This window comes from Salvelinus fontinalis, chromosome 10 (assembly GCF_029448725.1).
Source record: "Salvelinus fontinalis isolate EN_2023a chromosome 10, ASM2944872v1, whole genome shotgun sequence".
NCBI classification, from domain to species: Eukaryota; Metazoa; Chordata; class Actinopteri; order Salmoniformes; family Salmonidae; genus Salvelinus; species Salvelinus fontinalis.
This window is the reverse complement of record NC_074674.1, coordinates 15,335,356-15,355,774: the sequence shown is the minus strand read 5'-3', so window position 1 is coordinate 15,355,774 and position 20,419 is coordinate 15,335,356. Positions and strand designations below refer to the sequence as shown.

The 20,419-nt window shown below is 43.6% G+C and overlaps 1 protein-coding gene across 3 annotated transcripts; it reads left to right on the top strand.

Annotated features, from left to right (window-relative positions):
- Positions 1 to 1,624: 1,624 nt before the first annotated feature.
- Positions 1,625 to 20,058, top strand: LOC129863682 (metal transporter CNNM3). 3 transcript variants are annotated; one of them, XM_055935835.1, is made up of 13 exons: positions 1,626 to 2,390; positions 2,680 to 2,874; positions 3,505 to 3,644; positions 3,945 to 4,121; positions 4,569 to 4,726; positions 4,922 to 5,065; positions 5,519 to 5,677; positions 6,586 to 6,755; positions 6,837 to 6,933; positions 14,168 to 14,298; positions 14,409 to 14,538; positions 16,464 to 16,532; positions 19,919 to 20,004. In XM_055935835.1, the coding sequence occupies exons 1-12, from the start codon at positions 1,677 to 1,679 to the stop codon at positions 16,511 to 16,513; spliced, it is 2,265 nt and encodes a 754-aa protein (XP_055791810.1). In that variant the 5' UTR covers positions 1,626 to 1,676; the 3' UTR covers positions 16,514 to 16,532; positions 19,919 to 20,004. The 3 variants fall into 3 exon arrangements, with proteins under 3 accessions (XP_055791811.1, XP_055791810.1, XP_055791809.1); XM_055935834.1 differs by lacking the exon at positions 16,464 to 16,532 and having other exon boundaries at positions 19,919 to 20,058; XM_055935836.1 differs by lacking the exons at positions 3,945 to 4,121; positions 16,464 to 16,532 and having other exon boundaries at positions 1,625 to 2,390; positions 19,919 to 20,058.
- The last annotated feature ends 361 nt before the right edge of the window (positions 20,059 to 20,419 follow it).

Below are 20,419 nucleotides of genomic sequence, written 5' to 3'. Positions count from 1 at the left end.
CCATTGTCACGTCAATGACCATATAGGATATGGCACAAACAGATCTGGGTTCAGGTTGGTGCCATACTGCTAGCCTGGGTGCTTGGGAACCAGAACCCTACAATGGAATAGAATGTCCTCCAAGAAGGATGTTTTTTTTGTGTGCATGGAATTAGAATGAGTTCAATGATTTATAAACAATACAGGTTACTCAGACAGAGATGAGCACACTGGTCCAGTGTCAGCCCCATATGTAAAAACACACTGAACAGTCTGACAGAGACTAGGGGTCTGGCCTCCAGGTACACACACTAATCTCTTTCTCTCTGCGAGAGTCTTCCACAAGAAGCTGGTCGGGGATGAAGTTCTAAATGTTATATTTATTTATTACTTAAAGTTAGGGTTTGGAGTGCTTGTTTTCAACAACTATTGACTTTCATGTTTAATGACTGATCAGCAGTAAGTTCTGTGGTAGAGACTCGGATGTTTTTCCTTTCTGTTATTTTCTTTTTTGGGGGGGATGTTGATTTGAAGAGTAAATGCCTGTAACTTTATCTTACCCCTGGGTTGTTTAACTTAAAGCAAAGTGTACATACTGTTTTATAATGACTTTGGAGGGAGCTGTGAAGGAGTCAACATGGGGTTAATAAAGTTAGAGTTATATTTCTCTACGTAAACTATTGTCTCCTGTGCCCTTTTTGTTTGGCTGTCTGTGTTCACTGTTTTTCTCACTTAGCTGGGTCAAATGTACAAAAACAGATGAAGGATTTCCCACAATTGCAATGTCAACAGTAGGTCACAAAGATTAGTGACTGTTGGCAAACAGTAGAGCTATGTGACAAAGTAACAAAAGGTAAACAAAAATGCTCTGTGGTGTTTAACTTCACAACAGCACAAAGTCATCTGGTTCAGTTTGTTAGGTACAACGTGTGCAGTAGAAGTCTTCCACTGCATATCCATGCTGTGTTTTCATTTGGGTCGGTGACATATGCTTCACAGGAATCCTTAATCAGTAACCATGTTTTAACTGACCCAGACTGTTTAGGATTCTCTTGTGAATGTATCCCAAAGTACATGGCTTTGTATCAGAGGGAGCTGTCTGTGCACAGAGTATGATGACTTTGTCCCTATTAGGTGCTGGTCTGCATACATTTTGTGCGCCCTCCCCAGAATAGTTGAGGTTAGGATTTAGGGAGGGAGGGTGAACTGATCCTAGATCTGTGTTTTCATTGCGCAGAACAAAGCTGATAACAATATCAATCAAACGAAGGAAAACATTAAATCGCCCGGCAAATGGTTACTTACATAGTCATTAGGCTGCCTAAGTAATCTCTATTATGCGTCAAGGAATATTGACGAAGCCCCTTTAAATTTGTCTTGTTTTCAAGACTCTCAAACAAAGATGGGCGTGGCGCGATACTCATTTTCCCTGTACCCATTGGATGTCATCAGCCATGGACTCTCATTGGTTCATTTCTGAGAAGGTGGGTTTAGTTTACGAGGAAAGTGCGTCCATTGTGGCCCTGAACGAGAGCAGCGGATGACACTAAACCAATGCACTTTCTCCCCAAAATGGCGTCAATAGGGAGCCAGTTTTTCTCTGAGCGCTGTGTGGCGCGCAGAGCCTCCGCGGGCGGGCAGCTGCGAGGGGCAGGCAGTCACATGATTCGCGCAGAGCCAAGCTGCCCAATTCCAATATGGTGGCCAGCTTGGCAGACCTACGGTTCTTGTTGATGATATTGTTGCTCTGCGGGGGGATCGGGGACGGCGCCTGCAGCCAGGAAGCCCCGCGCGTTCTGGGGTTGCGACTGGAGGACCCAGAAGGCCGGGTGTATATGAAGGAGAGGATAATCTCTGCGCCGCAAGGGGCCAGTTTCAAGCTCCGGCTGTTCGGCTCGGATCTGAATGGTACCTGGCCGTGGGTGGCGTTCGCTGGGGCTAGACTTGGGGAGGCCGGGGCGGTGGGGGATGCAGCCGACCCGTGTGGGCAGGAGACCCGCCGTGACACCTCCGCCTTCCAGGTCACCGGGGAGGTCACGGCAGACGAGGAGTACAGCGGGCTGATAGAGGTAAAGGTGCGGGACAAGAGCATTATGTCTCTCACTGCAGGGGATGATGCCAACCCGACCTACCACCTGTGTGTGCTGAAGAGCGGGAGTTGGGTGTCAGTGGGACGGGACAGGCTGCGGATCAACAACGAAAATGGTCTCCCAGCGGACTACATCCCTCCGTGGGGTGTGGCGGTGCTGATTGTGCTGCTGATCCTGGTGTGTGGGGTGCTGAGGACCGTGAACCTCAGCCTGCTGTGGCTGGACCCTCTGGAGCTCTATGTCCTGCACAGCTGCGGCTCTGAGGAAGACAAACGGGCCGCCAAGCGCCTCGAGCCCATCCGGAGAAGGGGCAACTTCCTGGTGGGTCCCTAGTGTACACACACACAATTAAACACCAGGATTTGGGGGGGGTCTCCAACTTTCACCAGTCCTGTAGAGCCAGGGTTGCATGCAGGCTTTTGTTCCATCCCAGCACTAACGCGCCTGTTTCAGACAATCAGCTCGTCTAGATTGGAACAAAAGCCTGCACACCAACCCAGTAGCTCTCCAGGACTGGAGACCCCTGCACTACCCTCAAGAATATTCAGATGTATGACATCTCTCTGGCTCCACAGTATCTAACTCCACATCTCTCCACTCTCGGTTCTAGGTGTGTTCCCTGCTTTTCTTGTGCGCTCTGGGCCATTCGGTTCTAGGTGTGCTGCTCTACCGGGCCCTGGGTTCCATAGCACCCGCCGTCTTCACCAGCGGGTTCCTCATCTTCCTGGTGTCAGAGCTGGTTCCACATATAGTGTGTTCCGGCTACGGCTTCCAGCTGGCCCCAGGCCTCACCTGGCTGGCACAGGTCTGTATGGAGACGTTTTTAAAAAGCCAGGGTTGTGTTCATTAGGCACCAACCAGAGGGAAACGGACGGGGAGGGACAACCTTTTTGTTTTCCATTTGAAGACCTTTTCTGTTGCATGCCCCAATGCAGTGGTTCTCCTACCTTTCCTTGGGGACCCCTACCCGTTACATGTGTTTTATCAGTTCCAGACTTAGCACGCCCGATTCAACTTGTCAACTCAATCGAGCCTTTGGTCGTGTTCCTCCGCTCAGACGTGGCTGACGTGTGCCGGATCTCACAACTCCTGGATAGGTATTTTACGCATCAGCTAACCACATCATGTGTTATAGCAATCTAGTGCCCGACGGCACAGTCAGTGACGTGGCACTCAACCGTTGGTTCGTGCGTGCAATGTCTGAGCAGGGGAACGCGTCTCTTGACTAGGTGACCGAGGTGAGCTACTTCAGGGCTACAACAAAATTGCGAAAGGTCCGGGGATCCCTGAGGAGAGGTGTGAGAACCACGGCCCTAATGAACACAACCTATGTCTCCTTTAGCATCCGGTGGGACGGCTGTCTTCTAGGACCCTTTATCATACTTTCCCTTAATACAATATAATTGAACAGGCTCCTCCTTTCTCTAACTACCAGGTGTGTATGGTGCTGACGTGCCCACTGTCGTGCCCACTGGGCCTGGTGCTGGATCTGGCACTGAGGCGTGACATCAGCACCTGCGGCGTGAGGGAGAGGGCCATGGAGATGATACGGACCAATGTCAACGACCCCTACAGGTACCTGACACACACACACATACAGATGACCGTGTATGTGTGTTGCGTTCATGGGTGGCACACACTGCTCTCTGAATGGGGTGGCCAACGGGCGCAGGCTTTTGTTCCAGCCTAGCATTAACCTGATCAGGTTGGTGAGTGCTGGGCTGTAACAAAAGCTTTTACTCTCCTAGCTCTTTAGCACTGTAGTTATCCTTCCTCTGTCTAGGGTTTTTGAGCGTTTGTAAAGTTCATTGAAGACGCTATATATGATATACATGTAATCCATCCATTGTCGTCATTGTTGTGATTCCATTGCAGTGAATTTGTGAAGGAGGAGTTTAGCCGTGGTGCACTGCGCAGTAAGACAGTGGAGGACATCCTGACTCCGCTCAAGGACTGTTTCATGCTGTCTTCCACCGCTGTGCTGGACTTCTCCACCATGTCAGAGATCATGCAGAGTGGATACACGCGTGTCCCAATCTACGAAGAGGAGAGGTGGGGAGATCTGACACACACTTAAAGGGCCACACCCCAATGACTGGTTCTATGAATGGACAAAGCTATCGATCACGTGACACCATTCATTCTTATGTGAAGACTCAAGAGCGCATTGGAGCCAAATGAAGTCGGTTAAGATGGAGTCTCATGGAGACATAATATGCAGTTTATACCTTATTCTGTGTGCAATTTAAAAATAATCGGTTCAAGGTCTTACATCTGGCCTATCATGGGCAATAATTGGTGCCATTGGTAAAAAAAAATATGTATTTCCACAGATTGACATTTTCCATTCACTCTAATGGGGGATCCCGTTTACTGCTTAAACGCGGGCGGCCTTGAACGTCCGTGTTCTCAATTGGGGTCGGGGCGGGGGGGCAGTCATCCCTGACGCACACACGCATGCATACACACACTAACAGGTATCTAATGTTATTTACCCAGGTCCAACATCGTGGAGATACTGTACGTGAAGGACCTGGCTCTGGTCGACCCTGATGACTGTACTCCCATGACAACGATCACCAAGTTCTACAACCACCCTCTGCACTTTGTCTTCAACGACACCAAACTGGACGCCATGCTGGAGGAGTTCAAGAAAGGTGAGGCTGTGCATGCTTGCGTGCACTCGCACGCGCACGTGTGGTGATAGTTTTTACAAAGATGGCCAATAAAGTCAAGTCATTTCTTTCATGTCACCTACGTAGGCCTGCCTTGTGGACAGCCAAAGTTGTGATCCGCTTACGAATTCACCTTTGAGGGGCCCAGCTCTCCTGACCTTTTACCCCTCTCTCCAGGAAACTCAGCCCTGGCCATCGTTCAAAAGGTGAACAACGAGGGGGAGGGAGACCCCTTTTATGAGGTTCTGGGATTGGTCACCTTGGAGGACGTCATCGAGGAGATCATCAAATCAGAGATCCTAGATGAGTCTGACGGATACAGTAAGACAAATAGATTTTGTGTGTGAGAATTAAGAGAATGTAAGAGTGTGTGTGTATGGGAATGAATGAGATACAGAGAGCGTTTGTGTAATGGGTTACTGGTTAAGAGGACAGCATGTTGTATTTAGTATTATTGCTAGAATTTTCTTCTGTCTTCCTACAATTTATATCCCTCCTCTCCTGCCCTCTCTGTCCTCTTGTTCTAACCCCTCTCCCTTCCTCCTGTTCCCTAACCCCTCTCCCTTCCTCCTGTTCCCTAACCCCTCTCCCTCCTGTCCCCTAACCCCTCTCCCTCCTGTCCCCTAACCCCTCTCCCTCCTGTCCCCTAACCCCTCTCCCTCCTGTCCCCTAACCCCTCTCCCTCCTGTCCCCTAACCCCTCTCCCTTCCTCCTGTTCCCTAACCCCTCTCCCTTCCTCCTGTCCCCTAACCCCTCCACCCTGTCTCTCTGTAGTCGACATGAAGGTGAAGCGTCCTCTGGCCCCTCTGGAGATTTCCCTGGAGCCTCGCAGCGTCCACGAAGAATTCTCTCTGTTCAAACTTCCCGAGGGCGAACCCAAGATCCGCACCTCGCCCCAGCTACTGCTGGCCACACACCGCTTCCTGTCCAGAGGTGAGGGTGGGAGTACGTGTGTGTCCTTGCGTTAGAAAGACTCCTTTTAAAATGAGTAAATGAAACACACAGAGACACCCACACTTCTCATGTATCCAGCCTGTTATGACCCTAACCTTCCCACTCAGTCAGTGGTTTACCAGGACAGTGACAGTTTAACGCTCAGTGGCGCAACTTTCACTGGGGACGGGTTTAGTCCTACTCGGTTTTATCATTGGAATGTGATACAAAACAAGGCAACAGTGTGCTTTAGGACCATGCGGACACCGTTTGGAGTGTTGATCCGACCGGATAAAAAAAAAATTAAATAATGTCCTCCCACTTCTAAAACCAAAGTTGCGCCCCTGTTAATACCACTAGTAATGATTATATCACTGAAATAGGAGTCAATGGAAACACAAGCTAAATACTCACAGTGGAAAATATGCAGGAATGGATATTCAACAGGCATAGGTCATCTGTGTGTGTTGTAGGATGTAGACTTTGGATGTGGGTCTCTGTTTTGACATTTCCGTCCTCTTCAGCTGCTTGACATGGAGCCGTCTCAAGCCCATAAGGTTTCGGACTTAAAACAGAACAGAATGTAGAACACAATAGAATAGACTAGCTAGTTACATAGCTTTTCTAATTACAATTGAGTGTACTTTTGATCAGTGATGAAACCATAGGCCAGGGATCGCCAAACCTGCTCCTGGATAGTTGCGAGGTGTACAGGCTTTTGCTCCAGCCCTACACAAATGTATTGGATAACGAAAGTAACACCGACCTGAGTATTTGGCAACACGCTTGTGCAAAGCAATGACAATGTGTGTTTCTTGGAAAGGTCCTAAGAAGATGTGTGTGTGTGTGTGTGTGTGTGTGTGTGTGTGTGTGTGTCCTCTCCTGTAACTGTGTGTGTTTCCCTACAGAGGTAGAACACTTCAGTCCAGCCCGTGTGTCAGAGAAGGTGTTGTTCCACCTGCTGCGTCACCCCAGTGTCAACCAGGAAGTCCACTTTGACCCCTCCAACCGCCTGAGCCCAGACCACTACCTTTACACACGCAACCACCCCGTAGACTACTTCATACTGCTACTACAGGTCTGTGTATGCGTGTGTTACTACAGATGTGTCTTGTGTGTTGGCACATGCATGTGTTTTACTTGAACTGACTCGCTGTAGGGCCGTGTGGAGGTGGAGATCGGTAAAGAGGGCTTGAAGTTTGAGAACGGAGCATTCACATACTACGGTGTGTCTGCACTCAGAGCGCCAACCTCAGGTAAGCCACAGAACTGCAGGACACACAAATACCTCACTACCATTACCTGGGTCGAGCTCATTATTATTATTTTTATTTAATCTTTATTCGTACAGGTTTTTCTCATTGAGATAAAAATCTCTCTTTGAAGCGAGACCTGGTCCAACAGCAGCAGGGGGAACAAAGTTTCAGAAAAAAACTACTTGCATAGACTAACACAACTATAGACACGCGTACAGTACAACAATTACATATTAGGTAAAGAAACAGCTGTCCTAAAGACAATTACACTCTTCTATGATATTTAAATCGACCAAGCGGGTTCAAACTCCATCAACGTGACTAGATCATCACATTTTAAAATGTTCAGGAGAGAATTCCAGGACCACGGTGTTAAGTAACTAACACTATTTCTACCATGACCTGTTCTAATTTTTGGTACTGTTAGAAGCAAATCAGAATGGGACTGTAATTGTTATTTATTTACTGACCTGACTAAAAAAAGAACAGAGATAAAATGGCATTTTACCCAATATGGCCTTATAAATCAGTGTATACCAGTGTTTAAGCCTACGCAAGGTCAATGACGACCAACCAAAGGTGCTGTAGAGATCACAATGATGTGTTAGACGTTTTTGATTGGTAATGAACCTTCCTGGCCTCCAGAGAAAAAACAATCCTTATGCCAGTAATAAAAACCTATTCTCAGCTTGAGCTTCCTTATCAAGTTCTCCACGTGAACAGTGAAGCTCAGCTTTCATCCACACACACTCCTAAATATTTGTACACTTTAACTTGCTCTATAGCATGTCCATCCAATGTAGCAATGACATGATTAGTAGCATGGCTGGCATTTGAAAATACCATGCATTTTGTTTTACCCAAATTCATAACCAGCTTCAAATCATACAGATTCTGTTGTATGGCGTTAAATTCTCTTTGGTCATTTTCAAAAGCTAAAGATGAACTGCTACAACTTGAATAAAGAAGAGTATCGTCTGCATAAAAATGAACATCCGCTGTTTCAATATGATCCCCAATGTTGTTGACATATAAAATGAACAACAGTGGGCCCAAAATAGAACCTTGCGGAACAACTCAGATTTACAACCATCCGCCATTACACATTGTGTACGATTTGATTGGTTTATAAACTACCTATCTAGAGCATGACCAGTAATTCCACAACATTTTAACCAACACAGCATGGTCCACGGTGTCAAAAGCCTTCGACAAATCAATAAAGACAGACACACACTGTAACTTCTTGTCAAGAGCACAGTGGATGTCATCTAAAACCTTCAATGTTGCTGAAACAGTGCTGTGGCCAGACCTAAAATCTGATTGCATTCTATTTAAGATGTCGTTTTCATGGAGGTAAGGCTTCCGCTGCCTACTAACTAAGGACTCCAGTACCTTAGAAAGTACAGACACGTTCGATATGTGTCGATAGTTGTCTAGTAGCGAAGGATCTCCACCTTACAGGCGAGGCAGTACAAAAGCAGATTTCAGTAACTTCAGGATTTCCTTAACATCAAGCGTGAGGTTAAAAATACGTGTTAAAGGGGGAGCAATGATGTCTGCGGCTAGGTGTAGGAGACGGGGGTGTAGTTCATCAGGGCTAGGCGATATCTTTCTATTAATTTCTTTCAGGACTTTACGTACTTCTGAAACAGAGATGGATGAGAAGGAAAACCTGGCGAAGGAGTGCACAGGAGTGTCTGATAAATTCAAAGGGGGCTCATTTAGACCTGTAACCTTTTCAAATGAACTGCCTGCATTTAGAAAATTTAGATTTTAAGGCTTTCAGAATGGAGGTTCTCTCAGTTACAATCTGTGTCTACCTACAATTGTTTGGGAAGCTGTGTATCTTTTATGCACTCCAAACCTTTCACTACTTGCAAAAAATGTGGAGGGATTATTTAAATTATCCGATGTAGATTTTTAGGTAGTGGTCTGCTTTCAGTTTTCGGGTCATAGCCCCACCCAGATTTCAAAGACGTTTAAAAGCCATCCAATCATCCGCCGAACCAGACCCTCTTGCTTTAGCCCACATAGCATTTCGTTCCCTTATGATTTAAGTTCATCAGTAAACCAAGGCTTCTCTCTGCCCTTAATTCTGATTTTATTTTTAAATGGGCACCCCTATTGCATACATCCTGGAATGCTTTGTGGAAGTAAGAAAAGGCTAATTCGACATCGGGGATTAATTATATTCTATTCCATTCAATGCTAAATACATCATGTTAAAAATAAATAAATAAATAAAAACTTGAATATCAAACTGCTTCCAGTTTCTTATCGTAACGACACGTGGAGATCGCTTAGGAATTGTACCATCTTTTACACAGGCAATAAATAGCACAGTGATCACTAATGTCATTTGCAAAAATACCAGAAGCATGAAAACGATGAGGAGTATTGGTTAAGATCAAATCAATGAAAGAGGATTTCAGAGGATACTTTATATTCAACCTAGTTAGTGTTGACAATCTGATTGAGATTGTAGGTATTGCATATCATTTTGATTTTGTATTTATTAGGGATCCCCATTAGCTGCTGCCAAGGCAGTAGCTACTCTTCATGGGATCCAAACATATTAAAGCACTTACATTACATATAAAACAGTACATCATATAACATTATTACACTACTACATATCTACAATACAAAATGTTTAATACCTCCATACAACAATATCACAATATCACATTTCATATCCCAGATTACAGTAAGTTTATGCAGTACATTTCTTATCAAAGAATTCACGTGTTCAATTAACTCAGAAAATAAAAACTTCAAATTTTTTATTTGTGTGCCCCTTTAAGATAACTTGGCTCTAACCTGTGAAAAAGCCACTAAAACCAAATTAAATAGGCCACTCACAATAAATCAGACAAAGCATTAAAAACACTAACACACATTCATAATGTAAGGTAAAAACAAACAATTTGCCAGGACTTTAATGTGGGAGCTTCCGTAACATACATACTGTAGTGGACTTCCTTCAGTCCTGGAAGAAAAAAATCCTACCCAAAACACATCAGATAATAGTGTTCCATTAAGTGGAAAAGACACCTATGGTAAACAATCAGAGAGCCCCTTTCTGGTAATCTTATCATTTTAACCTGTTGAATTAATTTAGTACAAATGTAAAACCTCTAGGACCTACAGTTGGTGCTGTCAGCAGCTCAATATTAAAACATTCACTTGAAATACTTGACACTGTTCCACGTAATGGAAACAAATGATCGTTTAAAATGACATTACCTTCCTGCTCCAATTCACTGCTGTTACCCAAACTATAAAACCGAGCAACAATAATCAGAAACGGTCAAAGAACATTTCTCATACTTCTGCTCCAAATGTCCCAATGCTCCCCTTACAGCCCGCTCGCTTTCAACCACAGCGAATCTATTTTTCAATTGCACGGCTCAATAATTTAACCTAGTATTGAAACCTCAGCTTCTTCAAAATACTAAAAATATGGCATTATTAGTGCTCTCCAAAAAACCCACTAATAACATATACCACTCACATCCTGTCAACACTCATTAAGTTAACATCAATCACTTTGTCACTGTCAGTCATCGTAAGGTTTAGAAAATAAAATAAACCTAAACACGATTATTCTCTCCTTACTAGAAGGCAGTGTTTACGTTGTGGTCTATCCCAACAATACTAATCTATATTTGTAATACCAACCCCTGCTTCACACTTATTAAACGTCTATGATTTTTAAGATGAACCTGTAATGCGCCAAATTCATAAAATACATCAGCCAATTCTTAAGGAAAGGACACATTTTGATGGGCACATCTTCGATCCATTGCTGTTGTAGCCTTGTTTTATCACGATCACTGCTCTATCGCAATTCCCTATCCGCTATTATTAGAATGCATTCGATTTAGGTATCCGTCCCTTCTGATTAGGCTACGGCTACTAAAACAAACACTTGCAATTGTTGACATTCAGTTCATGATTCAGTGATTGAAATACGACTCCATTCTCAGTAGGCAACACAAAAAAATGACTACCCCGAAATAGCCCCTCTATTCATGTTGAATAAATTAGCCTTTCAAATTGATCTGAACAAGCTGCTCAAACGTTCAGTTTACGTCTTATAGCAGCCAGTGTTCGTTTTATCTAAGAAAAACATGGCAATAGTTGAATTGCAATCAGAAACCCAGATTTGAGTCAGTAAGATAGAACCTATGCCTGTTGAAATGACAAGTAAATCCCACAAATAACCCCATTTTATAACGCTGTGTAGTCTTAACATCTGGCACACAATAACGACACAATTACCAGAAAATAGCCTTAAAGTTCATCCAACTGTTTCTTTGCAAATATTTCACATGCGCACATGGAAATAAATTAGCAGGCAATGAGTTGAATCGACATTCATTGATTTGGAAACGGATCTGACGAGTTTAATAAAAACCGATTCGCTTTTCTCGTGCGACATAATCAAATTCCTTTATTACATCACCTTGCCACCGTAATGAAAACCTCATTTGTATCAACATTTTTTTTTATTTATTAGTCTTTCCAACAAATTAAAAATCTAAAATCAAAAGTCTACATTCCATGTTAAATGCCCCTAACTCTTACTGCTGAAAAAATATATATGTTCAAGTTGTATGGGGTATTTTATTTAAATGTATTACCAGGACGGAGAAAATCCCATAAGCGTTTATGGTTTCATTGGTTAGGGTACAGAATCCATGTATAACATAGGAAATCTTAGGTACTCACGTTAACCATTCCATGTGCGTTTTCAACGACCCCATCGCCATAATCCCAGCAGAACCCAAGAACTTTAGTTTCCTGGACGCTGCCCGGCCGGTCATGGGAATAATGCTCCACACGTATCATCAACGGTTCTCTAGACTTCCAGAAATTATACACTTGCCGCTACTGTTCTAAAATAGCATTCCGTGCTCAATACCACCCCGTGATATTCTATGATGGGCAGTGATGGACGGAACTCCAAGATAATGCTACATATCGAAACTTATTATCCAAATTTTAAATCTGTTTATTATACAGATTTCTATATCTCATTATCCAAACTTCAAATGAACACTTATTTCCACACTCTCACAACTCTCATATCACACTCACGAACATAGGACACACAGGGGAATGAGACAGACGAGGAAAAACCGGGTAGCGCTGTTTATAGATTTCAAACCCTGTCTATATGAACAGGGAAACCCATACCATTATCAAAATATTGCCTAATTAGTGGTCCCAAAACGGGGTGTTGTAACTACACTAGGATATTGCCTACTGTGGAATAGATTATCTTATGTCTATCCAAATCTACCTACAGAGTACCCACTAACAATGTAACACGGCCCCAAAAAATCCAATCCAAGTACCAGAAATATCAAAAAACTCACAATAACATCTAACAATAGTAAAGGCATACCTGTTTACCTCATTTGTCAAAACATTCCACGTTATAATTTGAACTTCACCAAGCCAGATGACCTCGTAAGGCGTCCCCTGCGCTCTAGTCCCTCGTTCAATGAGCTTCACCAAGGCGAGTTCTCTCGCAAGTCCACTCGCGCTCTAGTTCCTCGCTCTACACATTACCCTCACCAGTCCTACAGTGATCAACCCAGTACCACGGATCTGGACTTTTGGTTTCCCTGCAACTGGCTAATTTAACAATCATGTCCAAGGATAACTCACTTAAGGACACTCTTATCAGCTCAACTCAGTCCTGCTAGTTACCTCAGCTGTGACCCTCTTAAGGAAGACCTCGCTCTGAGCATACCCTCAACAGGGGCTTCTTAAATTGATATTTTTCATATTTTATATTTTCATCACTTATTGATAGGTTGTCTAAGCCTACCTCTCTCAGTACTATTTTTCGGTATCTGGCGTCCACCCGCGTCCACTTCCTCTCAGATCTTAGGCGGGTCCAGCTGCTCTATCATAAGTGCGGTTTCCCTGAGATCCCAATATCGCAACCCCTGTGCACAGTTTACACAGATCTTCAGAAGCGGTCAACAGGTGAAGTTGCAGATCTTCTCCTCGTTGCCAGAAATGTAGTGAAAATGAATGTATACTGAGAGAGATTTTGTCATTTCTTCAAACAGTCATCTTTATTTAACATCATATTTAATTATTGCAATAATGAAGCTGGTCGACCACACATTCCGTAGTGTGTGTTGCCGACAGCTTAACTTTTGAATGAAAAAAAAACAGATCTTATCAAGGACACCCAAAAATGCTGAGACATGGCTGGTTAACCAATCCTGATTCGGATCACCCATCATGACAAACTCAGAGTTGACATGTTGTGATAACAATTCGAAAATACTACCCAGAGAGCCAGCAGTAGCAGATGGAGGTCTATAACAACAAGATACAACAGTATTTAAAGATGAGTCGAGGTTTAGGTCCATGGACAAATATTCAAATTGCTTAGTTTTAATAACAGAAGTCAGAACGACCGCTGTGAACTTGTCTTTTACGTACACAGCAACACCACCACCCTTAGATTTACCATCTGCATGACGAACATTGTAACCATGTATGCCAATATTTATGTCTGTAAATATATATTTTCAGAAAGCATAAATACGTCAGGGACGGCAGTTTTAATCCATATATTCGCAAAATCAAGCTTCGGCAGAATACCTCTTACATTCATACGCGGAGACTTCAGGCCACTCTGACTGCTTAATTCGGCAGGGGTACAAATGTCAGGACCTGGGTTAGACTGCACATTTCCAGACAGTAGAAGCAGCAAAATGATGGCAAGTCTAGCTCTGGGGTTACAACATTTGGATTTACAGACAGCACTTGAACGACAATCCCCATTCTTTAACGTCACATATTTCATTAGGGGTCTCGACGGAATATAAAAATCATAATCGTTTCACAATGGAAAACAATAATGAGTCGTTTTTTTTCCGTTTCATGCCTAATGAACACAGCGCTCTGATGTATCACACCACAACATTTGCTAGCTAGTGCTTTTTATCTTGAGTTCCAGGCTACCAGTGTCATTTACATGTTGTATTCTGTTGTTTTTGTTATTTGATTACATAATGCAAAATTAGTGTCATCATTTGATGCTGTATTTCAATGTGGTGGCACAGTTTGACAGGGAAGCAGAACATGAGCTGACACGGGTGTTGTGTCCCTTGCGATTCCTGTGAACTTCAGTGCAACACCGTCATTACTGTGCGTGCGCGCGTGCACGTTTGTTTTATGCACTTTTATGTGTGTCCAGTGCACCAGTCTCCAGTGTCGACCCAGCGTCATTCTCCCAGGGATCCGTTTGAGTTGGGAGATGCCACCAGCTCGTCCAGCTACTGTCCTGACTACACCGTCCGTGCCCTCACTGACCTGCAGCTCATACGGGTGAGGGTGTGTCTGTGTTAGAATCTGTGTGTGAGGGTGAGTGTCGTGTGTGTGTGTGTCGTGTGTGTGTGTGTGTGTGTGTCAGACTCACAGTGCCCTCCCTCTGCCAGGTGACTCGCATGCAGTACCTGAATGCTTTGATGGCGTCACGTGTTGGCCAGAGCCCAGACCCTTCTGAAATCAAGATCCTTCCCAACAGTCAGACCAAGCTGCTCAACGATAGGAACATCACCACTCAAGGTAGGTCACATACACATACAATTGAAGTCGGAAGTTTACATACACCTTAGCCAAATACATTTAAACTCAGTTTTTCACAATTCCTGACATTTAATCGTAGTAAAAATTCCCTGTTTTAGGTCAGTTATGATCACCACTTTTTATTTTAAGAATGTGAAATGTCAGAATAATAGTAGAGAGAATAATTTATTTCAGCTTTTTATTTCTTTCATCACATTCCCAGTGGGTCAGAAGTTTACATACACTCAATTAGTATTTGGTAGCATTGCCTTTAAATTGTTTAATTTGGGTCAAACGTTTTGGGTAGCCTTCCACAAGCTTCCCACAATAAGTTGGGTGAATTTTGGCCCATTAATCCTGACAGAGCTGGTGTAACTGAGTCAGGTTTGTAGGCCTCCTTGCTCGCACACACTTTTTCAGTTCTGCCCACACATTTCTATAGGATTGAGGTCAGGCCTTTTTAATGGCCACTCCAATACCTTGACTTTGTTGTTCGTAAGCCATTTTGCCACAACTTTGGAGATATGCTTGGGGTCATTGTCCATTTGGAAGACCCATTTTGCGGCCAAGCTTTAACTTCCTGACTGATGTCTTGAGATGTTGCTTCAATATATGCACAAAATGTTCCATCCTCATGATGCCATCTATTTTGTGAAGTGCACCAGTCCCTCCTGCAGCAAAGCACCCCCAAAACATGATGCTGCCACCCCTGTGCTTCACGGTTGGGATGGTGTTCTTCGGCTTGCAAGCATCCCCCTTTTTCCTCCAAACATAACGATGGTCATTATGGCCAAACAGTTCCATTTTTGTTTCATCAGACCAGAGGACATTTCTCCAAAAAGTACGACCTTTGTTCCCCTGTGCAGTTGCAAACCATAGTCTGGCTTTTTTATGGCGGTTTTGGAGCAGTGGCTTCTTCCTTGCTGAGCGGCCTTTCAGGTTATGTTGATATACGACTCGTTTTACTGTGGATATAGATACTTTTGTACCTGTTTCCTCCAGCATCTTCACAAAGTCCTTTGCTGTTGTTCTGGGATTGATTTGCACTTTTCGCACAAAAGTACGTTCATTACTAGGAGACAGAACACGTCTCCTTCCTGAGCGGTATGATGGCTGCGTGGTCCCATGGTGTTTATACTTGCGTAATAATGTTTGTACCGATGAACGTGGTACCTTCAGGCATTTGGAATTTGCTTCCAAGTATGGAGGTCTACAATTCTTTTTCTGTGGTCTTGTCTGATTTCTTTTGATTTTCTCATGATGTCAAGCAAAGAGGCACTGAAATACATCCACAGGTACACCTCCAACTGACTCAAATGATATCAATTTAGAAGCTTCTAAAGCCATGACATAATTTTCTGGAATTTTCCAAGCTGTTTAAAGGCACAGTCAACTTAGTTGTTGTAAACTTCTGACCCACTGGAAGTGACACAGTGAATTATAAGTTAAATAATCTGTCTGTAAACAATTGTTGGAAAAATGACTTGTGTCATGCACAAAGTAGATGTTCTAACCGACTTGCCAAAACTATAGTTTGTTAACAAGAAATTTGTGGAGTTGTTGAAAAACTAGTTTTAATGACTCCAACCTAAGTGTATGTAAACTTCCGACTTCAACTGTACATAGGCACATACTGTACACCACACACACACCTTCCCAGACCCCCATATACTAACACCATGGGCTAGAACGATGACATAATTGAAGTATGATAATATTTGTTGTTACGTATCTCATGTATAACCTTCACTGTGTACTCTCTTTGGGTGAACTAAGACTTCTCTTTCTTTCTTCTCTTCCTTTTCTCCCCTGTCCTCTGGCCACTCCCCTGTCCTTTCCTCTGGCCACTCCCCTGTCCTGTCCTCTGGCCACTCCCCTGTCCTGTCCTCTGGCCACTCCCCTGTCCTGTCCTCTGGCCACTCCAGAGTTCCCTGTAAACTTTTCTTTCTTTGACAACATTGACAACTACTGTTAGTGTTTTCTGTGTGCATGAGGTAAGAGTCATGAGCTGTGTTCGAATACTCATACTAACCGTACTATTTGAGACGGAAATTGAGTATGTAGTATGCTTGTAGGTCATAGTATGGATATAGTTAGCATGCCAAAAGTTCCTGGATGTCGTACTAAATTTGCCAAAATACGAAGGATACAAGCAGTAGACACTATTTCTGTGCTTTTAGGGCCCATAATGCAATTCTTCAGAAAATGGGCGTGGCTTCACGTTTTCAGATTTGAAGAAAATGGCAGAGTGGTTACAAATTCATTGCTTTAATTATGACGAATGTTATAATGTAATAAAGAAATTACTTTTCAAATAAGTTACGTTACACGTTATGTTGGCTGACAATTTGCTATCCTGACAAACCGCGTAGAATTACAGCAGTATGTACCGGTATGTTAGCTAGTTACCTAACGTTAGTTGGCTAATACATCAAACTTGCCAGGCAGTATAACTATATGCTAACTAACTGCCCAATGTTTATTGACTTGATTATTCACGTCATTCTTAGCTTAGTGTGTTCTCAATGGACATTGTTAATTCAGGCTATCGACTCAGATTTCAGAGTGTGCCAGAGTGCAAAATAATTGGTGAATTTACGAATGCTCCAACACCTGTTGAATTTGGGCGGTGTCAGTAAATCTTGCCAAAAAAAAGAGTAATTAAATTGTTGCCAGCAGCGCAGTTAGTCACCAATGATCTGGATAACATGAAAACAGCCTAACCAGCTCTGCTAGGGCGAGTAAAATGGGCAGAGTGAGGTGTTCTCTCATTTGTGTCTGGAAGTAGCTAGCCAACGTCTGCCAGTTAGCTTGGGTGCTTGACTGCCGTTGTAAGGTCAGAACGCTCGGATCAACCCTACTCCTCCTTCGAACTGACAATCTGACAATGCTCTGAATTTACGAACTGAGTGCTCTCTGGCACTCCAGATTTGAATTTACAAACACACCCGAAATCATAAAATGTCTAGCTATTCATTTGTTATGCTAACAAGCTAGCAGAGGTTGCATAGCAACAGCATCAACTTCCGGTAGACAGGCGAAGCGCTGGGTATGCTCAACTGAAATGATACCGTTCATTTACAGTACACTAAAATGAACTAATAATCTATAGTATATCTGTATACATCTGGCCCTTCTTTAAGGATGTAGTATACAGAATGTTAGTATAGGTATTCGAACACAGCTATGGTCTTCTCAGTAGCATGATATCAATAGCGCTCATACATACATACATACATACATACTGAAAGGTTACCAAGGCATTGAGAGAGAGAATAAAACAGTCTAGTCATTTTCTTTGCAGTTAGTCACAAACCACCTGAATCATTAAGGGCTTTATTCAGACTTGAGATCCACACACTACACCTGAATGTTCACGGAAGTCTCCCATTGACATCAATTAATGGTTTATGGGAAAGTTAAGCGTGCCCGATTTCAAGTCTGAATACGGCCTTAAGGAAGGTTTGTCTCTTTGGCAGATCCTTCTCAGACACTAGAATAACCCTTGCTGAGTGGAACCTTCTCAGATGGAAGTGGTTCTTTAGAATTAGACTTTTTCCTCTCAATACTTAGTGCCCTTTTATTTGTATCACACAGATAGTGAGATATAATCATGAGATTACAAGCCTTGGTTTCTCAAATGACTGCCTCGCCTGGTTCACCAACTACTTCTCAGATGGAGTTCAGTGTGTCAAATCGGAGCGCCTGTTGTCCGGACCTCTGGCAGTCTCTATGGGGGTGCCACAGTGTTCAATTCTCAGGCCTGCTCTTTTCTCTGTATATATCAATGATGTCGCTTTTGCTGCGGGTGATTCCTTGATCCACCTCTACGCAGACGACACCATTCTGTATACATCTGGCCCTTCTTTGGACACTGTGTTAACAAACCTCCAAACGAGCTTCAATGCCATACAACACTCCTTCCGTGGCCTCCAACTGCTCTTAAATGCTAGTAAAACTAAATGCACTGCTCCCACCCGCCCGCCCGACTAGCATCACTACTCTGGACGGTTCTGACTTAGAGTATGTGGACAACTACAAATACCTAGGTGTCTGGCTAGACTGTAAACTCTCCTTCCAGACTCATATTAAGCATCTCCAATCCAAAATGAAATCTAGAATTGGCTTCCTATTTCACAACACAGCCTCCTTCACTCACGCTGCCAAACATACCCTCGTAAAACTGACTTTCCCACCCGATTCTCGACTTCGGTGATGTCATTTACAAAATAGCCTCCAACACTCTACTCAGCAAACTGGATGCAGTCTATCACAGTGCCATACGTTTTGTCACCGAAGCCCCATATACCACCTACCACTGCGACCTGTACGCTCTCGTCGGCTGGCCCGCGCTACATATTCATCGCCAAAACCACTGGCTCCAGGTCATCTATAAGTCTTTGCTAGGTAAAGCTCCACCTTATCTCAGCTCACTGGTCACCATAGCAACACCCACCCGTAGCACGCGCTCCAGCAGGTATATCTCACTGGTCATCCCCCAAAGCCAATTCCTCCTTTGGCCGCCTTTCCTTCCAGTTCTCTGCTGCCAATGACTGGAACGAATTTCAAAAATTGCTGAAGTTGGAGACTTATATCTCCCTCACTAACTTTAAGCATCAGCTATCTGAGCAGCTCACAGATCGCTGCAGCTGTACACAGCTCATCTGTAAATAGCCCATCCAACTACCTACCTCATCCCCATATTGTTTTTATTTACTTTTTTTTGCTCTTTTGTACACCAGTATTTCTCCTTGCACATCATCATCTGCACATCTATCACTCCAGTGTTAATTTGCTACATTGTAATTACTTCACTACTATGACCTATTTATTGCCTTACCTCCTTACTCCATTTGCACACACTGTATATAGATTTTTCTATTGTGTTATTGACTGTACTTTTGTTTATCCCACGTGTAACTCTGTTGTTTTTTTGTCGCACTGCTTTGCTTTATCTTGGCCAGGTCGCAGTTGTAAATGAGAACTTGTTCTCAACTGGCCTACCTGGTTCAATAAAGGTGAAATAAAATAAAACAAAAACAATCAGGTCCGGGTGAATGAGAGCGCTTGGAAAGCCCATTTGTTTCCTCATACTCTCTCTTGTCCCATATTTCTGTATTTTTCTGCCTGCCCTATCTCATCCCTCTCTACTGGGTATGTATGTCGCTATTTCCCCACTCTTCTCCTTCATCTGCTGTGTGTACAGTACACCCACAGGAGGTAAAGACTAAATGCATTGTGACTTCATAGTGGGCTGGATTGTGATTTGTTTCACCGGTGCCATTGTGGAAGTCATAACGTGTGGCATTGTGATGTCATTGTGTGATGTCATCTCCCCACTCACACCCTCCTCCTCTCTCTCATTGACTGGGTTCTACAGGTGGCAGTAAATCCCAGGAGAGTTCCACAGAAGAGGAGGCTCATGGGTAATGCAGTTTTCTCCCTCAGAACTACGTGTGTTACTCAGACGACCAACCGACAGTCACATGAGGCTGTTTTTAGGAGTAGACTTAATGTGTTTATCAGTGAGTCACTTATCTCTGAAATGCAGTGATTGAACCTGGCTAGTGTGAGCGTGTGTGGCGCTGTTGCACTATCCTCAGTCGTACTTCTCATTCATTATATGTTTCGCATTGAATCAGCCATGGCAATTGTGCGTGTGTATGCATACCTGTGTGTGTGCCTCTCCTCCCTGTTGTAAATTCAGCCTCCTTTCCTAAACGTTACATTGCCTGTTCATTTATTATCAGTGTGCCAAAGCGACTCACCTTAACCTCCTGTGGGTGTACGTGTGTGCGTGGATTGTCAAAACTCCGTCCATCCAAGCATTAGACGGAGGGTGGTTTAAAAAAAAACAAAAAAACAGTTGATTTGCACAAAA